Source organism: Phascolarctos cinereus, unplaced genomic scaffold, assembly GCF_003287225.1.
Source record: "Phascolarctos cinereus isolate Bilbo 61053 unplaced genomic scaffold, phaCin_HiC Scaffold_9;HRSCAF=440, whole genome shotgun sequence".
In the NCBI taxonomy this organism is placed as follows: domain Eukaryota; kingdom Metazoa; phylum Chordata; class Mammalia; order Diprotodontia; family Phascolarctidae; genus Phascolarctos; species Phascolarctos cinereus.
In genome coordinates, this window is record NW_027556402.1 from 265308513 (window position 1) to 265325260 (window position 16748).

The following is a 16748-nucleotide window of genomic DNA, read 5'->3' on the forward strand; positions in this document are numbered from 1 at the left end:
CATAGGATTATAAATCTGGAGCTGAAATGGGACCATAGAGGTCACTGAGCCTAACTCCTCCCCCGGGCCATTTTAAAAGGAAAGAAACTGAAGAACAGTGAGGGTCACCTAGCTAGTCAGTGTCTGAGGGAAGCTTCCCAGCCAGGTCCTCCCACATGCAGAAAACCCAACCCCAGCCATATTAGGACTCTGGGACCTAGGGCAGGAGTTAGACAGATGGCCTGCTACATGATGTCATGGCATGGTATACATTGTATCCTGTCACATAATGGCAGCTCACCAATGAACATTGTGTGGTCCCTAGGCTTAGGAAATTAGGATGATTTTCCCTATTTGTAGACAGGATTTCTCCACAAGCTTCCAGAGAAATACATTGAGTGCTCTGAAGTAAGAGTGTCCATCTCAAATGAAATAAACCAGATCATGTGATCGGGGGTCAGGGGTCACCATTCTTCTGCTCTGCAGCCTCAGGGAGCATGGGCTTGCTCCTTTCCTGTTTCCTTAGAATCAGCAGCCCAGTCTCTGCTAGAGACCTCCGTCTCTGGATTCTCAGGGACCCCAGCCCCACTTGGTCCCTAGCAGCTGACCGGCTGGACCCTCTCACCTTCCCACCCATCTCCTTCATGTCCCATCAACCCCTTCCCATGCTCAGCTAGAGCCTCCCAGCCTGTGTTGACAATTTCACCCCCTGGGGAAATTGAGTGAGAGACCTGGGTGTGTCCTCTACCCTCGGGCTAGGTGTCAGCAGGTCAAGGTGATTTTCTGCCTGGTCAGCCAGAAAACCAGCTTGGGGAAGCAGGCAGCATCTGTCTCTGGTGCTTCTTGGGGGGTACATTTGCTTTCAGGACTGGATTTCCTTCCCCCCTCATTGACTAGACAGAGATTCATTTAAAGGTTAAATTTTTTGGCACCCATTCTCCATGGCTTAGTGGCACCTGGGGGTCAGAAGAAGAAAGGCAGATGGTACTGACTGGTACATCCAAGCCCTTACTCTGATAAGAAGTTCATACTGCTATCCAGAGAAAACAAAAGAGATTTGGGCTTCCTGTCATTTTCGCCAAGAAAAGACAGGACTAGCTATGGACCAACAGAGATAAAGTCCAAGCAGCCAGGGAACCCTTCAGTGGCATTCCAGAAGGCAGCCCCTTCATGGGGCATGAGGGCAAGGTCCCAGGCCCTCCTCTGCACAAGGGGGGCCAAAGAGGCATGAATCCCTGGGCCCTGGGAAGCCCTGTGGAGGCAGATACTGCACTTGTCTGATGCCATCAGAAAGAGCACAAAGGCTTTTCTTTGAGAAGGGGCTGGCTGCAAGCAACTTGAGCAGGTATGCTTTATGAGATGTGAAAGATCTTTCTTTTTTCTGGCATCATTCTCAGGGTGAATCACAGGTGTCATCACAAAATAAGGAAAGACGGTCCTCTGACCTGCATCCGTCAAAGTGCTGCCTGCTTCACTCTCTACCCTCAGCTAATAAAACTTGTTTTCACTTGGCTGAGAAAAGGCCCTATATGGATAAACGTGTGCATCAGTTGACAGGGCTGAGAGGCATTCTTTGGAACCATATGTCATACAGCAAATAGGAGAAGTTACTGTGGGAGGAGAGGCCTGGAGGCCACCCACATTGGAGCTCACATTTTGTTGAAATAAAGAATGACACCTGAAAGTACATCTTCAGCCTCTCTTACCTCCTTCTGGTGAGCTACTATGCAGGGGCCTCCCTGAGCCCTTCTTGCGATGGTATCACCTCCTTTCTCCTCCTCCACTTCCACCTCCTCCTCCTTAAAGCCAGCCCAGGAGGTGACATGCCACACCACCCTTCATCAGAATCAGGCTAATCTGGGCAGTGGCACATTCTGGGTTCCACATTGTTATGTTTCTACAATCAAGGCTCTTTCCAGCACCGGGTCCCATGATTCTGTGAATTGAGATCACTCAGGATTGGGAGATTATGGGATGTCTCCACCTCAACAAGAGTACTGTGAAGAGATCAAGCTCTAGGAAGGTCGTGGAGAGCTCCATTAACAATAACAAGGCCGGGCCCTGGGCTAAGCGATTCCCTTGGATCCTCACAACAACCTGGGGAGGTAGGGGCTATTATGATTCCATTTTACAGTTGAGGAACCTGAGACAAAGGTTCGGTGACTTGCCCAGGGTCACACAGCTAGGAAGTGCCTGAGGCTGGATTCGAACTCAGATCTCCCTGACTCCAGGCCCAGCACTCTGGCATTGTGGCAGCCCCCAGCTGCCATCTCTGAAGAGTCCAGAGCAACTTCTTATCACCTGTGACTCATGGATTGCCATGTACTGGGTAGTGATGAAAAAGGCCAGGAGAGAGCATCGTGAGTTTTGCCTGGGGAAGAGGCCCTGGGGGGCTGGACGTGCCAGTACTGGTGGACATGAGACCTGAGAGTAAGTGTGAACGGTCAAGAAAACCAGTGACGCTGGGAGACGAGTGTGCAGATGGATTCCCACAGTGCTGCAGCCCAGCCTTGGCTATCTAGGCCCCAGGCCATCTGCAGCTACACCCTCCTCGCCTCACCCCCTGACCAAGGTCTGCTCCTCCCAGGGCCCAAGATGAGTCACCTGAAGGAGGAGAGGAGAGCTGAGGCAGGACAGGGGACAAGGGAAGGGTGCTCTTGTGTCCGTTACAAGACCTAGCCCTGTGGGAGCAAGGGAGCCCGGGACATTGTGCCAGGAAGGTCAGGCACAGAAACCTCGACACAGGCAGGGATGGGCAATGGTCAGTGTTCTGGCAGGGCCCCCAGCCTTTCCCAACAAAGACAAGGGAGGAGGCCAGGTCCAGGACAGGATGGACCTCTTGGGGACCACATCCACAACTCCTGCCCGCACAGGAGCTGTCCATGGTCCCCCATGCACTGTCGCTGAAAATCTCCCTTCCCTCCCTCTGCAGGGGAGGAAGGATCGCCAAGGCGCTTACCTGATGGAGGCCAGCAGGCTGTTGTTCAGTTTTAATTGGCTCAGATTGGGCAGATGGGCACCTGTGCGGTCAAGAGAGGAGACCGTTGGTACCAAAGCAACCAGCTGGCCGGCTGGAGAGCCTCCTTCCCAGAGCTCGGCTCCTCTTTCTTCCCCTTCCCCCTATCCTCATCCCAGGCCGGAGGACTTGCCCCAAGGCCAAAGCCTGGCTGGGAGCTCCCCTGACAGGAGCCTTCTCATCACCTTCTCTCTGCCCCAAGCAGAGGCCCTCCCCGCCAAGACTGCAGCCTGTCCCTCTCCTCCAGGAAACCCATGGTTGCAGCCTGTATGGCTCCAATGACCTGCTGCAGGCTCCTTCCATCCCCACCCCTACCTACTTTCTCAACAAGGCAATGCCAGCAGCATGGAGGGAGGACTCAGACAGAAGGAGCAGTGCTGCCTTCCCAGGAGCCAAATACTGCCCAAAGCCTCTATCCTGGCTCTGAAACAGGAGGACCCTGGCTGCTTGGTCTGAGCTGACTTTGTCTTCGTGAATGCCTCAGGGAGTAAGGGAAGGAGCAGATGCTCCTGTCCAGCTAACTTCCTCACCCATCTCCACTGCCCCAGGGAAAAGAAAGGCAATGTCTCCTCTGGGAGGCACTGGGGAGTTGGGGCCTCTCTGAGTCAGCCAGGGGAAGTCTTGGAAGTTCTCGTAATTTCCTGGGCAGCTAGGGAGTGTCACAGGGCACAGAGCCCCAGGCCTGGAGCCAGGGAGACTCATCTTCCTGGATTCAAATCCAGCCTCAGAGACCTATTTGTTGTGTGAGCCTGGGCAAGTCACTTCACCCTGTGTGCCTCAGTTTCCTCACGTGTAAAATGAGCTGGAGAAGGAGATGGCAAGCCACTCCAGTATCTCTGCCCAGAAAACCCCCAAATGGGGTCACCACAAGTCAGCCACAACTGAACATCACCAACAGCACTTTCCTCCTGAGGCTCCAGCCCCTAGGGAAGAGCAAGGAAAAGACTGGGCACAGTCAGGGGCAGCGCCCTGGAGTGGACAAGCACTGACTTTGGGCAAGTTGGAAAAGCTTTGGGCCTCAGTTTTACCCATCTTTGAAATGGAGATAATGTTACTTGACCTATCAGCTACTCAGTCAACAAGCATTTCTTATGCTTGTACTATATGCCAAGCACTGTGTTAAGTGCTGGAGAGAAAAAAAAAGGGGTGGAAGTGTAGGGGGGAAACAGCCCCTGCCCCTTAGGGAGCTCACAGTTGAATGAGGGAGATGACATGCAAACAAGCAGGTATAATCAACATGTCAGGAGGATAAATCATCCCAAGGGGAAGGCACTACAATTAGAGGGACCAGGAAGGGCTTCTTGCTGAAGGTGGGATGTTGACTGACACTTTTAGGCCTCCAGGAAGCAGGGAGGAGGAGGAGGAGGAGGAGGGAGAGATGGGGGAGGGGGAGAGAAAGAGAGGAGGAGGAGGAGAGGAGGGGGAGAAAGGGAGAGGAGGAGGGGGAGGATGAGGAGGAAGAGACATTTGCTGAACTGACTTGTTGACCCCATATTTCTGTTCTGCTTCTGACTTCTCCCTGGTGCTAACAGGCCTCTGAGCCCCCTGCTCCCAAGCATGGGCACGTCCTCATTCTGGGAACATGAATTCATTTGAATACCAGCCCAGACAACAAACAGTCAGAGGAAAGGGCATGTCCCCTCTTCCTCTTCTCTCCGTCAGCGAGGCACTGGGCTCTCGGGCCAGTCAGGTAGTACGTTTGCTGGCCCCTGCCTGATCAGACCACACTGTGCCCACGAAGCCCGGCTCTAGGAGCCACACTTTAAGAAGAGGTGACCAGGCTGGGAGGGGCCTTGGGCTCCGTGCTGCTCCTCTGCCACCTTCACTAGACTGCTGCCCCTGAGGCAGCTGTCCTCCAGGCCTCCCACACCCGCTGTCCTGGCCTCTGCCTCTGGGCTTTCCCGTCTGTTTGTCCACAGCTACTTGCCGTTAGACGGACAAATCCTTCTTTGCATCCCTGGCCAGCATTTAGCACAGTGCCAGGCACATAGGAAGTCCCTAACCAAAGTTTGTTGACTGACTAATGAGGATTCAGGTATCAAGGAGTTTCAACTAAGACAACTAAGACATATGATGATTCTATGACTTTCCATGTATCTGTATGATTTGTGCACTGTGTGCACCAGTTTGCACATATGTGCTAGTATACACATCCATGTATGCCTACACATGTGTGCACCCATGTGCCCATGTGCACTAGTATACACATGTGTGTATGCCTGCGTGTGTGTGTGCCTTGTGTGCACATTTATAGCCAGTGGTCCCTAGTGGAGCCCAAGGCCCTTTAAGATCATGGAGACAGGGCATCCTACACAATAATGTGCCTGTGTACACATGTGTGCAAGGATACACATATGTATGTCTGCATGTGCTCATGTGCCCGGTCTTGTGTGCTAGGGGTAGGCTGTACAGGAAAGACACAGCTCTTCTTACCAAAGTTTCCCAAGCTGTACTCCCGCGTGTCTACACACATCTCGAGCGCCGTCACCTGCTGCAGGTCCTCCACTTGAGCTAAAGCCTGCTGCAAAGACCATTGGGGGCCTCAGGAGCTGGAACAGGCCACCCATCTTCCTGGCTTATCCCCACAAAGGGTGCGGACAGTGAAGACTCACAGCACTGACCCTGCCTTTGGGCAGTTTCCTCCCGACTCCCTTTTGTCCCTTCTGCTCCCATCTGGGGCAGAACCAAGTGAGGGCCCCTTGGGGGAAACCTTTCCCCCTCGCCTCATTGAGGACCACTCGGAGTCCTCCAGAGATACACCTTTACATCCACATGATTTCAGGAAGGACATTGACCAGCTGGGGAAGGGGCGGGAGGACGAGGGGTCTGTGCCCTTTGAAGATGGGGTGGAGGAATTGAGGGCATGGAGCCTGGAGAAAGGAAGGGTCAGGGGCTGCCAGAGGTAGCTGCCATCAGTTTGTGGGGGGGCTCTGGGGCTGAAACAAAACCTGACTTGTTCTCCTTGGCCCCAAGGGCAGAACCTCTGGGAAGCAAAGGTGAAAGACTGCCAAAAGGCCAGTTGAGGCTTTCAGGGGCAGAGGCCTCTAGGAGCCCGGAAGCTCTGCCCAGAAGGGAGCTAAGCAGCCCCAGGCTGCCCTGGTGGAGAAGCAGGGGCTCAGTCCCTTCCTCCCTGAGTGTGGGGGTGGGGGATGCTGCTCCTTCAGGTGGGGGTTGGGCCAGAGGTCCAGCCAGGCTCTCCTGGGAGTCTCACTGAGGGCCTTTCTTTCAGAATCACTGCTAAGAGCACTCTTGCATGATTGGACAAAAGGCTTTCTTTGGTCCTGGCTCTGCAGCCTGTCAAGACTGTGAGGCTGTCATCCACTGCTTTCTCTTAGGCAAAAGGGACCTACCCCTTATTACTGCTTCGAAGTCCGATCCACAACTCCCCTGAGGTCCACAGAAAGCACTTAGTGCTCTTCTGTTCCCTAATTGTGCCACAGACAACTCAACCAAATACGGCTCTGAAGGAGAAGCTGCCTGTCTAGGCGGTGGGGTAGGGGGATGGGGCTGAACCTGGGAGCTCCAGAGCCAGGGCCTGCAGGCCAGAGGAGCTAGGGAGGGAGCCAGCCACCTGCCCAAGCAGTTGGGGGCTGCCAGACTCACCAGCTTGGAGGGGGACAGGTACTCCTCGAACAGCACCTCAGCGCTGTCATTGTCCTTTATCAGGGGCCTGGGGTTCTGGAGGCCATGCCAGCTCAGATCAGTCACACGCACGCTGGCTGCCCCTGCCTGCCGGCCTCGGTGGCTTCTGTCCCAGGGAGGGTCCATATGCAGCTGAGCTAACCCTGGAAACAAAAGAGGGAGAATCAGGGCAAGAGGCAAGGAAGATCCAGCTCCTCCTCCTCCGCCCCCCCCCAAAAAAAAGCAGCAAGAAAAAGCAACTCGTGAGGCCAGAGGATGTTGCAACAAGAGACCAGGTCCTCCTCTGAGCTGAGGGCCACCCTGTGAGTGCCTTGCTCTGCCTGGGCCCTGAGCTGCCAACTTCCCCAGAATGGCTCCTGGGGCCTTGGCCCCAAGCCTTCCATCACCCAGTGTCTATCCTTGCTCTGCCCCAGGCCCTGAGCTTGCTGACAGCCCCATACCTGCTGGGGTCCAGCAGCTGTGGAGACAAAAGGAGCCTGCGGTGAAGTATCATTGAGACCCCCTCTCCACTTCACAGGGTTCAGTAAGAGCCCCCAAACCCCTACCAAGGAGAAGCTCTGGAGTTAAAAATGGGTTGGGGGGGCCTATTGGAGAGACAGGAAATCGTTATGTCAAGAACCAAGAGAGTGAAGCAATGGGGGAGCAAGTACCCCCAGAGCTGAAGAAAGGCTTATGGAAGAATTGAAAGAAGAGGCCAAGAATGGGACACAAGCTATTGGTCAAAGCCTTGAGGGAGGGTCAGCAAAGGAGAAGAGAAGCTGGCAGCCCTAGGGAATAGAATTGGGTCAAGTCAAAACAGAGCCCCAATGCGCACCACATGTGCCATCTCCTGCTGGAGACAGCTTGCCAGAAGCATGCCATGGGCGCCCTTGTGAGAATCTTTTGTGGCCAAAGCCAGGGCTGGCGCAGATCCAAGCATGGGTCACCACCAGACAGAACCCCCAAGGCCGAGCACCTGGAGAACCCTGGCTGGTTCCACTCAGTGGCCATCGTCAGAGAGGAAAGATGAGACCATGGGATGTGAGAGGGCAGAGCCAAGATGGCGGAGTGAAAGCAGTGACTTGCTTGAGCTCTCCCCCAAACTCCTCCAAATACCCATAAAAAAGTGGCTCTAAACAAATTCTAAAGCAGCAGAACCCACAAAAAGACAGAGTAAAACAAATCTCCAGCCCAAGACAGCCTGGATGGTTGATCAGAAAGGCATATTGCACCGAGCAGGCAGAGGAGCGCAGCTCAGCGTGGACGTGCAGGCCACAGCGAACCTAGAGCAGGCCTCAGAGGACTGAATCACAGGCAGCTGTGGCAGCTTCCAGATTCCTCAATCCACAAATGCCAAAGACAACTTAGAAGGTCAGTGGGAAAAGTCTGTTTTTGCGGTGAGAGAAGAGCTAGGTCAGAGCCAGTTCCAGAGCGTAGAGCACAGAGCTCAGAGCATGGGTGCTGGGGCGGTGGCTGTATCCTGAGCTTCTGGCCCACAGACTGAGGGGGAATCAAGTGGCTGATCAGAGGGGGACTGCAGGGATCTCTTTGCTGGTGTTGAGGGAGGAATCTCTTGCTTTGCCCGTGCTTGGATCTGGGTCACAGTTCTGGGCGGCAGTCCTGGGGTGAGAAGGAGAGCTGGCATGGTGGAGCTTGTAGTGGCAGTGGAGAGGAAACCCTCTTCACGGTTCCAAGAGAGAAAAGATTGCTTGTGGCCGGTCACTCAAAGACCAGAGCTCAGGCCAGGAAAAGAGTAAACATCTCGCCCCTTATCATACCACCTTGGAAGAACTGAAAATTTATAGGTCCCTAGAAGTATCTTTGAAAACAATATACAAACCTCTGAAGCTTGGGACAGTACATTCACCACATTGGAAGCAGACTTTTACCTTAACAAAGAGTTTAAAACTCAAGTGGTTGGCTGGGATCATGAGCAAACCTCGAAAAAAGAGTCAGACTATATTGTCTTACTTTGGTGACAAAGAAGATCAAAACATACAACCAGAAGAAGACAACAAAGTCAAAGCTCCTACATCCAAAGCCTCCAAGAAAAATATGAATCCATCCCAGTCCTTGGAAGAGTTCAAAAGGGATTTTGAGAAGCAAGTAAGAGAAATAGAGGAAAAACTGGGAAGAAAAATGAAAGTGATGCAAGAAAATCATGAAAAACAAGTCAACAGCTTGCTAAAGGAGACCCAAAAAAATACTGAAGAAAATAACACCTTAAAAAATAGCCTAACCCAAATGGCAAAAGAGGTCCAAAAAGCCAATGAGAAGAATGCCCTAAAAAGCAAAATTGGCCAAATGGAAAAGGAAGTCCAAAAGCTTACTGAAGAAAATACTTCCTTAAAAATTAGAATAGAGCAATTGGAAGATAGTGACTTTATGAGAAATCATGACACAGTAGAACAAATCCAAAAGAATGAAAAATTAGAAAACAATGTGAAATATCTCATTGGAAAAACAACTGACCTGGAAAATAGATCCAGGAGAGAGAATTTAAAAATTATTGGACTATCTGAAAGCCATGATCAAAAAAAGAGCCTAGACATCATCTTTCAAGAAATTATCAAGGAAAACTGCCCTGATATTTTAGAACCAGAGGGCAAAATAGAAATTGAAAGAATCCACCGATCTCCTCCTGAAAGAGATCCCCAAAGGAAAACTCCTAGGAATATTGTAGCCAAATTCCAGAGTTCCCAGGTCAAGGAGAAAATATTGCAAGCAGCCAGAAAGAAACAATTCAAGTATTGTGGGAACACAATCAAGATAACACAAGATTTAGCAGCTTCTACATTAAGGGACCACAGGGCATGGGACATGATATTCTGGAGGGCAAAGGAGATAGGATTACAACCAAGAATCACCTACCCAGCAAAATTGAGTATAATCCTTCAGGGGAAAAAATGGTCTCTCAGTGAAATAGAGGATTTTCAAGCATTCTTGATGAAAAGACCAGAGCTGAATAGAAAATTAGACTTTCAAATACAAGACTCAAGTGGAACATGAAGAGGTAAACAGGAAAGAGAAATCATAAGAGACTTATTAAGGCTGAACTGTTTACATTCCTGCATGGAAAGATGATATTTATAACTCATGAGACCTTTGTCAGTATTAGGGTCATGGGAGGGGAAAAATTATATGTATGTATAGATAGATGGATAGATAGATAGATAGATAGATAAAGAGATAGATAGATAGAGGCTACAGGGTGAGTTGAAGATGAAGGGGTGATATCAGGAGAATAAAATTAAGGGGTGAGAGAGGATTATACTAGGAGAAGGAGAAAGGGAGAGGTAGAATGGGGTAAAAGGTTCTTAGAGTGGAGGGGAAACAGGGGAAGGAGAGAGGAAATGAGGGAATCTTATTCTCATAGGATTTGGCTTAAGGAGGGAATAACATACACACTTGGTTGGGTATGGAAATCTGTCTTACCCTACAGGAAAATAAGGGAGGAAGGGGACAAGAGAGCAGGGGGATGATAGAGAGAAGGGCAGATTGGGAAAGGGGTAATCAGAAGGAAGTGCTTCTGAGGAGGGACAGGGTCAAAAGAAAGAATAGAATAAATGGGGGGGGCAGGATAGGATTAAGGGAAATAGAGTTAGTTTTTCACAACACGTGTACCATGGAAGTGTTTTGCATAACTGCATATGTATGGCCTGTATTGACTTGCTTGCCTTTTCAATGAGGGTGGGTAGGGTGGGAGGAAGGGAGAAAATTTGGAAGCCAAAGTTTTAAAAACACATGCTTAAAAAAATATTTCCACATGCAACTGGGAAATAAGAAATACAGGAAACGAGGTACAGAAATCTATCCTGCCCTATAGGAAAATAGAAGGGGAAGGGGATAAGAGAAGGGGGGGGAGAGATAGAAGGGAGGGCAGACTAGGGGAAGGGGTATTCAGAATGCATGCCATCTTAGGGTGCGGGGAGGGGCAAGATGGGGTGAAAATATGGAATTCAAAATCTTGTGGAAATAAATGTTGAAAATTAAAAATAAATAAATTTATATGTATACATATACATACATACATATATATATATGTGTGTGTGTGTATATATATGTATGTGTATATATATATATATATATGAGACCATGACTGACTGCAAGGCATATGCTGGGCATGTGGGAGAACAGAAGGCTCCCAAGGTCTGAGCAGCCTGCTAGGGAAAACAACTGGAACTCATCGAAGAGATGACCGTCAGCTTGGCTTCCATAAATTCCTGCCAAAAAAGCCAGAGTTGGGCAGAGGTTTCAACAGGGCGATGCAGGAAACTGGAAAAGTCTAGAAAGGGAAAAAAACTTGCTTGATGGGCCAAGTGGTCATCAAGTAGTTATATCCAGAAATGTGGAGAAGAGGCGGGTCCCTTCAGAGCTTCATCATCTCTATGAGTCAGTGAGGGGACAAAGAGAAAAGCAACAAGGAAGAGGAAGAGAGGGAGGAATTTACTATTTCGTGTAAGTGGGGTGCTGCAGGAAAAGGACATGCAAATGCAGGTGAGACTTGAGGATTATTATCTATCACTTATTAGTAGTGTCTGAATCCAGCTTTCTGGGGCTAGACAATTGTCTAACCAACAGGCTTACTGTAGACATCAGGCTGCTGATCTTGGAGATGCTCCAGGGGAGTGGGGTGGTTGTTAGGAAGGCTGAGAGCCCACTGAGGGCTTGTCTTGGGCCCCCTGGGGTCTTGTTTTGGACCCACCCAGAGAGGTGTTTTGGGTTCCCCAAATTAAATTAGCTTGCCTGCTGATAGACATCTGAAACTGCCCTCCTCTTAGAGACAGCTTACTGCCTAGGTGAGGCCAATGGGGCAATGTCCTATGCCCTTGTCTGAGAGCCAAAGAATGGCCACAAAGGCCATAGTGGGAACCAACTCTTCTCTCCAGCTCTCGCTCTCTCTACCAAACAACTCGACATATTTCTTTTTAAAACTATTTCAGATTTGGGGATTGGTCTCATGAAGGGCAGTTAGTGAGAGCAGGGTTCTCATGAAACTTTTTTTTACCCAGGGTAGGCAAGGGCAAATTATATACATACACACATACATACATATACACACACATATACATAGTATGTGCATATATATATATATACACACACACATAAACTATACATATACATAGATATTATACTGATAGAAATACAGTAAAGACAGCAGCAATCTAGGACAGGGAGAAGGAGGAGACAGTTTAAGAAGGAGAAGAAGTGGGGGTGGGGGAGAGTGCCAAGAAACAGGAAAATCAGCTGTACCGGATAAAGCTGATTACCAAAGTGGAAAACAGACAAGGATATGACTGTGATTTGGGTCTTAAGGAGGAGAAGAATGGGATCAGAGGGTTTCAAACAAGATAAATTCTAGATAGCTGATTATTTAATTGTCTTTCTTTTAATTTTCTTCTATAAAAAAGGAAAACATTTTAAAAAGAAAAGAAATATTATCACAGGATTTATCTGATGGAAAGACTAACAATAATACAGCCATGAATGTGAATGAGATGAACTTGTTTATAAAAGGGAGAACCTTCTAATTTTTAAAAAAAATTAAATTTTTTTTTTAGGCAATTGGAGTTAAGTGACTTGCCCAAGGTCACACAGCTAGTAAGTATCAAGTGTTTGGTTTGAGGCCAGATTTGAACTCAGGTCCTCCTGACTTCTGGGCCAGTGCTCTATCCACTGGGCCACCTAGCTGCCCCCAAGGGAGAGCCTTCTAATCCGAGGCTGACTTGAAGCATAAACCTGGCCACCTCCTTACAAAGAACACACTGAAAACACCAAGATTTATGCAGAGTGAATGCTCCAGTTGAATCCCCAAAGATGGAAGACTAAATCTTGATTTCAGATAAGGTAACAGGTGGTTGGTTGGCTGTCTGTCATTCTCAAAAAGGACCAAAATGACATCACTATGTTGGACTCAAGGTATGATGTGTCCAACTGTGGATGATCAGACCAACACGAGCTCAGAAGTCTTCCACAGATAAGGCACAAATAGAGTCCATATGAACATTCGGGGTGGAGATGGCTCTAAATTTGTGGTTTCATGTTTCTTTTGATCCACTGCAATTCTGCTTCATTCATAGAGCTCTTTTCTTGATGAGGGCATGCCATGCTGGGCAGTCCTGTGCCAGTGTCTCTCATGTCATGCAATCATTTCCAAGGTTCTTCAGAGAGACCTTGAGAATATCCTTGTATTACTTCTTCTGACCTTCATGTGAGCATTTTCCCTGCATGAGTTCTCAGTTAAATGGTTTTCTTGGCAAATGTATATTTGGCATTCAAACAACATGGCCAACCCATCGGAGATACACTCTCTGCAGCAGGGTTTGAATGCTGGGCAGTTCAGATCAAGAGAGGATGTCAGTGTCTGGTAACTTATCCTGCCAGGTGATTTTCAGACTCTTCCTAAGACAATTCAAATGGAAGTGATTCGGTTTCCTGGCATGATGCTGGTAGACTGTCCAGGTTTCACAAGTATACAACAATGAGGTCAGCACAATGGCTCTGTAGAGCCATTCAGTTTGGTAGGCAGTTTGATACCTCTTCTCTCCCACACTTTCCTTCGGAGCCTCCCGAACACTGAACTAGCTCTGGCAATGCATGTGTTAACCTCACCATCTGTGTGTATATCCCTGAAAAGTCCACTGCCAAGGTAAGTGAACTTATCTGCAGTATTCAAGATTCCTCCATTTGCTGTAACTGATGGTTCCATGTATGGATGGTGTGGTGGGGCTGGTGGAGCACCTGTGTTTTCTTGGTGTTAATTGTTAGGCCAAAATTAGCACAAACAGCAGAGAATCGATCTATACTTTGTTGCATCTCAGCTTCAGAGGCTGCACTGAGTGCACAATCACCTGTGAACAAAAATTCACGCACCAATTCTCTCTCCACTTCAGTCTTGGCTTGTAGCCTTTTCAAGTTAAATAATTACCATTAGTGTGGTTGCTGACCTTGATGCTGTTTTTGGTCTCATTGAAGGTCTCAGACAACATGGTTGAAAACGTCATGTTAAAAAGCATGAGAGCAAGCACTGTCTTCTGTTTACCTTAACACAATAAAACTTTGTGGATGCACCCTCACAGCAGACACTGGCATTTAATAGATGATGTCATTGTAAGGAGAAGAGACAGACAGGATGTGAGAGTGATGACAGTGATGTGTAGCACAGAGTGCTGGACTGATCACGGACTTATCTGCTCCAAGCTAAATATTCACATTCCACAAAAGTGGTGGTCCTAGGCAAGATGACTACCAGAAGAATTAATGTCAACAGATTAGAGTGCTTCCTTGAATGTGAACAGTTCATTGCCAACCTAGAGGGAAAGCTGAGCCAACACACAGCAGCAGCGGAGCAGAAAAGGAGTGGGCAACTTTCAGAGACACGGCATCCAGCATCACATTTGCTCATCTGGGCAGAACGCTCACAAATATCAAGAGTGGTTTGACAAAAATGATGGGGAAATTCAGAAGCTGCTAAGCAAAAAATGAGAACTCCGCAAGGTTTACCGGCAGGATAATTCATTCATTTCTAAGAAGGCAGCATTTAGTTCCATCAAAAGTCAGGTACTAGTGAAGCTTAGAGAAATTCAGGATTCTTGGCTCAGCAAGAAGGCAGATGAAATTCAGTTTTATGCTGGGAGTATCAATCAAAGGTACTTTTATGATGCCGTGAAGGCTATTTATGGGCCAAAGACCCTCGGTGCATCTCAACTACTCTGTGTTGATGGAGCCACATTGGTTAGTGATAAGGAATGATCCTGAAGAGATGGGCTGAATACTTCCATAGTGTTCTCAACAGACCATCATCAATCAGTCCTGAAGCCACTGACTGTTTACCTCAGGTTGAAGACAATCCCTCCCTAGCTGAATTTCCAACTGAAGAAGAGGCTTTGAATGTCATTACACTATTCTTGTGTGACAAAGTGCCTGGTGCTGATTCTATTCTATCTGAGATTTACAAAGTGGAGGAGTCCCATGCTCATACAAAAGCTGACAAATTTTCTGGATTATATGGCAAAAGGAAGCTGTTTACTAGGAGTTCAAGGATGCCTCCACTGTCCATCTCTATAAAAGAAAAGGAAATAGATTGTCCTGTGACAATCATGGGGAGGGGGGTGTCTCTTTCTTAGTCATTGCTGGCAAGATTTTTGCCAAAGTTTTTCTTAATAGGCTGATCCTTCACTTGGAAGATGGTCATCTGCCTGAGAGCCAGTATGGCTTCAGAAAGGGCTGAGGCATGGTCAATATGGTGTTTGCTGCCCAACAACTCCAGGAGAAATGCCAGGAGCAGAACAGAGGCCTGAAGACAACATGTGTAGATCTGACCAAGGCCTCTGATGCTGGCCATTGTGAGGGCTTGTGGAAAATTATAACACAATTTGGTTGCCTGGAGAAGTGCATCAGTATTGTATTGTGCCAGTTCCACAACAGCATGCTTGCCCAGGTTCTGGATACAGATGATACTCTCACACTTTCCCAGTCACCAGTGGAGTAAGGTAACAATAAAAATAGATACAGTCACCAGAGATTAGCAGGGAATATACATAATACATTATGCTTCTGGGTAGGGCTCCAAGCCTCTGGTAGGGTCCCTCTCGAGCAAGGATGCCTTCTGTGGGCATCTTGTCTATGTCCTCTTTCAAGGCCACTACAGGAACTCCACCCAATGCCCTGGACTCTTCGCACACTCCCAGGAGCGCAAGACTGCCACTCAGTCACTTTCACGAGGTGATGGGCCAATCATAGATGTCCACTGTGATGTCCCTCATGTCCCTTCTCCCACATCATTCTTTGTGTGTTGTAAAAGACTTTGCACTTTACACACTAACAGGCACGTATAGGAGAGTGGTAACTAAGAGAGGTGTCTTGTTCTGGGGAAATGGAAAGGCTAAGGTTTTAATTGGACATGGAGCCACAGAATGCCTTAAAAGTGGGAGAGCCATGACTGAGGGACTCCCTCAGGAAGACCTAGACGGTAAGACTATCACTGTTGGGGACTTCAAAGTGCTTCTTTCACATAAAGACAAATCTAACAGAAGGATAAATGAGAAAGAAATTAATAATCTAGATACAGTGTTATTGAAAAACTAGTTATTGTAAGAACACCTATTCCTCAGCATTGCACAGCATTTTTACTAAAAGTGACCATGTGTGAGGACTTAAAGAGCTCATGAATAAATATAGAAACAAAAACATCAAACACATTCTTATTGTCCACAATGAAATAAATTATAATAATAAAGGAAACATGAACAAATGACCCTCCAGTCAAAGAACCAAACACAGAAGCAATAAACAGCATTAAAGAAAATCCAAACAATGAGACAACATATCAAAATTTGTGGGGTGTGTGTGTATGTGTGTGTCATCAAACAGAAATGAGGCTGGCCTGCCTGTGACATGGATGCCTAGAGACGTGTGGTGAATGTGATCGGGGACTTGGCCAAGCTTGTCTCCAAGGGACACAGCAATTTCTTCCTTTGTGGAGCAGAGGAGGGCCATGCCTACATCGCCAGCCACATGGGGGAGGGGTGGGAAGGATGCTGGCTGGCCAGGTGACCCAGCCATTTTCCCACACTTTCCAGCTGCCATGAGGGGCACTGGACTAAAAGGATATCCCACCTTCTGAATTTCCTTATTACTGTCAAGCCAACTTACCAGTCACCCAGGGTCACAACCTGGGTATAGTCCTCAACTCCTCACTCTCTTTCACACACACCCCTGTATCCAATCTGTTGTCTAGTCCTATTTCCACCTCCACAGCATCTCTCCAATATGCCCCTTTCTCTCCTCTTAGCCTGCCCCCACTGTGGCATAGACTCGCATCTCCTCACCCCTGGACTATTGCAATAACCTGCTGGGGTGCCTGCCTACCTTGTCTCTTCCCACTCCAGTCCATCCCCCACTCAGCCACCTTCTTAAAGCTCAGGTCTGTGCATGTCACCCCCTCCCCCAATCAGTCACCTCCATGATCAAATACAAAATCCTCTTTGGCTTTGAAAGCCCTTCATAACCTGGCCCCTTCCTGGCTTTCCAGTCTTCTCACATCTTCCTCCTTCTGAGTACTCTATAATCCAGGGACATTCTCCTCCCTCCCACTTCTTGCAAAGGATGCCCACAGCTCAGGGCATTTCCC

The 16748-nt window shown here is 48.4% G+C and overlaps 1 protein-coding gene across 3 annotated transcripts in view; it reads right to left on the minus strand.

Annotated features, from left to right (window-relative positions):
• LRRC56 (leucine rich repeat containing 56) overlaps window positions 1-16748 on the minus strand; it is a 63834-nt gene that overhangs the window by 31713 nt on the left and 15373 nt on the right. For all 3 annotated transcript variants that reach the window (XM_078148227.1, XM_078148226.1, XM_020979421.2), the window contains exons 2-4: window positions 6599-6780; window positions 5429-5516; window positions 2939-2999 (exon numbers count right to left, since the gene is read on the minus strand). In XM_078148227.1, the coding sequence (XP_078004353.1) occupies window positions 2939-2999; window positions 5429-5516; window positions 6599-6763 (314 nt within the window). In that variant the 5' untranslated portion in view covers window positions 6764-6780. The remainder of the gene's footprint in view (window positions 1-2938; window positions 3000-5428; window positions 5517-6598; window positions 6781-16748) is intronic.